This window comes from Alligator sinensis, unplaced genomic scaffold, assembly GCF_000455745.1.
Source record: "Alligator sinensis unplaced genomic scaffold, ASM45574v1 scaffold1565_1, whole genome shotgun sequence".
Classification (NCBI taxonomy): domain Eukaryota; kingdom Metazoa; phylum Chordata; order Crocodylia; family Alligatoridae; genus Alligator; species Alligator sinensis.
In genome coordinates, this window is record NW_005843038.1 from 51,420 (window position 1) to 54,289 (window position 2,870).

General features: G+C 60.7%; 1 protein-coding gene across 2 annotated transcripts in view; it reads left to right on the plus strand.

The window, feature by feature from the left end:
• The window catches only part of ARL16 (ADP ribosylation factor like GTPase 16), a 10,429-nt gene extending 8,414 nt beyond the window's left edge, over positions 1-2,015 (plus strand). Inside the window, exons 2-4 of one of the 2 annotated variants that reach the window (XM_025193375.1) lie at positions 244-357; positions 1,250-1,365; positions 1,672-2,015. In XM_025193375.1, the coding sequence (XP_025049160.1) occupies positions 310-357; positions 1,250-1,365; positions 1,672-1,843 (336 nt within the window). In that variant the 5' untranslated portion in view covers positions 244-309 and the 3' untranslated portion in view covers positions 1,844-2,015. Of the gene's footprint in view, positions 1-207; positions 358-1,249; positions 1,366-1,671 lie in introns of those variants that run through there. The other variant, XM_014526406.2, reaches the window with a different exon arrangement.
• Positions 2,016-2,870: the final 855 nt, after the last annotated feature.

Below are 2,870 nucleotides of genomic sequence, written 5' to 3' on the forward strand. Positions count from 1 at the left end.
TGGAGAGGGCCGCAGCGCGTTACGGATGCGCGTGGCCCCGGCCCCGTTGCGGTGGGACGCGCTCGGCCCTGCGGGGCGGGGATCAGCTGGTGTCGTCTCAAGAGACGTTTGGACGTCTATCTTGCTGGGATCCTATGACCCCCATAGACTTCCTGCCCCTGGGGCGGGGGCTGGACTCGATGACCTTCCCAGGTCCTTTTCAGCCCGAATGTCTATGAATCTATGAATCTTTTAATCTTGCAGGTGGGCACAAACCTGACTGACCTCCTGCTCCAAAAGAAGATCACGATCCGGGAGCTGGGGGGCTGCATGGGCCCCATCTGGGCCAGTTACTATGGAGACTGCCGTGCAGTGCTGGTGAGTCCGCGTCCTGCCAATCCATCTTCCAGCCGTGCCCTCGTTGGTGGCCACTTGCTGGCACCTAACCAGCGCTTCCCAGCGTCCGTGGCCTCACGCTGCAGCTGGCAGAGTTGCAGACCAGGCACTGACTGTCCAGCTCCGCAGCCCCTTGGTCAGCGCCGAGCCATGGTAGTAGCTTCCTGTGAGGTTAGGCAGGGGCCTCCCCGTGGTGCAGCGAGGAAAGACCTTGCCAGAACCACGCTGCACCCAGGGGCCGGGCAGGATTGAACCAGGGTCCAGGGCCAGTCCCAGTGCCGCTTGCTACTGTGCGGTAGTGTGTGTGCAGGAACAAGCCCCGGACGAGGGAACTGCGGGTGTTTAGACGTGAACATGTTCTAGACAACGTGGTGCCCCGAGCTCTTGCATGTAGGGAGACGCTGGAGGCAGAGGGCTTGTCTCATAGCAGGCTCCTCACGTCCCTCATGTCTCTCCCGCTCCTCATCTCCTTGCTCAGGGTGGGTCAGCTCTTTCCCAACAGACTCTTGTGGCCTGATTCCCACCCTACCAAGCCCTGTCTCAGAAGGGAGATGCGCTGCCCCAGCACAGCTACTCCTCCCCAAAGGGGCCAGGTGCGGCAGCTCAGCTGTGGGCTCCTGGCCGTTGAATGCCTCTGCCGAGTCTGTGAATAAAAGCAGCAGGGGAAGAAAGGATTGTCCTGAGCCTGGAGAGGAGGGAGGGAGGGTCCTGGACAGAAGGGAAGATCCCAGCCGCGGGCACTCTGTGCAGGGGCCTGTCCCTGGTATGGGCTCACTCCCACAGTTTCGCCTACGCTCTGCCCCGAGCTGACTGCACAGCTGCCCCTGCATGTCCACAAGTGCCAAACAAGCTCCTTTCTGTTTCTTCTCCCCAGTTTGTGATTGATGCCTCAAACCCCACCCAGATCTCCTCGTCCTGCGTCCAGCTGCTGTCTCTCCTTTCTGCAGAGCAGCTTGCTGCAGTGCCAGTCCTCATTGTCTTCAACAAGATGTAAGGGGAGGATTGCGCCAGGCTGGACAAGGCCGGTTCCCTGGTGGGAGGGGAGGAGAAAGGAGGGGCCAGGGCAGGCCACATAGGATGCTGGGGTGGTTGTGCCCTGCTCATATCCCCTCCGGTCCCCAAGGTGGTGCAGGCACCTCCCAGGGAACAAGGGGAACAGTCTTCCTCAGCTGTGCTCGTTTCGGACCCCAAGCCGTGGTTCAGCGGGCAGCATGGGCTGGGATTGCTCAAAGTCTGGTCAGTGTGGGTTTAACATGGGATCTTTTGCTCATTTCTCACTCCCAACTCTGGCTTCAGCGACCTGCCCTGCTACATGTCCCTTCTGGAGATGAAGTCCCTGTTCCGCATCCAGGATATGGTCTCCTGTGCCACGCAGCCCATCACCGTAATGGAGACCAGTGCCCGTGATGGCACGGGCCTGCCCGAAGTGCTGCGGTGGTTTCAGTCCACCCTCAAGGATGCTAGCTGAAGTTGCTCCACGTGCTGCCAGGGGATGGTGTAGGCCCCAAGAGCTCAGGGCTCCTCTGCCACGGAGCCTGGACTCCAGGAGTGGAGCAGAGGCCACTGAGCAGCAGCCCCCAGCAGGAGTGATGCCACTTCAGACTCAAGCTGTAATTGTAAAATAAAACTGAACTCTCCAGACTGTGGCACAAGCTCTGAGCTGGCCTGGCTCTGGGCTGGGGCCAGGCTGCCTTTTGTGGGAAGGGTCAGTTGGGATCTGCAGAGGCTGCAGCTACCTCTTCGCAGCTGACTTCCAGCCACCCCACAGTCTTGGCAGACTTGCGGGAGTGCTGCCCCTGGCTTTGGCCGCTGGCCTCACATGGCTTTTGGAACTCTGCTGGCTCATGGCTTTGCTGTGGCCCCTCTCTACGGCCAGAGTGGTATAAAGGGGCTGGCGCCGGGGACAGCCCAGCCCTGCTTTCCTTCCTTGGGCTGAGAGAGGCTGCCGGCAGGTGTGGGGCAGCAATCATGGGCCCCTCCTGTAGGCAGGCATGTGGTGGGGTCTGCTGAGGGCAAGAACTGCTCTGGGTTTGTTCCCAAAGCAGTGTGACCTCTTCCTCCCACTGGGTCACCACAGTGTCTTTCACGGCAGGCCCATGGGGGTGGTACATCAGGACACCCCCTCCCATCGTGCCCCAGGCAGCATGAGGGACACCCTGCCCAGGATTCAGGCAGGAGGCATCAAGGCAGGTGAGTTTATTGATAAATAGGAGCAGGGAGCCAGACACAGGAGCACTAGTGCAGGCTGCAGCAGAGTAGCAGGTCTGAGCAGAGGACCTGCCCACCCAGCTTGGGTGAAGGACCTTCCTTCCCTGCCTTTCCAGCCCAGCCTTAACCGGCTGCCCTACTGGTCCACACCACAGGCCTGCCTAGCTCAGGAGCCTGCTCCTGACAGCCGCAAGCATGGGTCACTGGGAGCCCAAGAGCCCAGGTGCTGCTTTCTGTCAGAGAAAGACCAGCCACGCATGAAGGCCAGGTCTGGCCTCCAGAAGAGC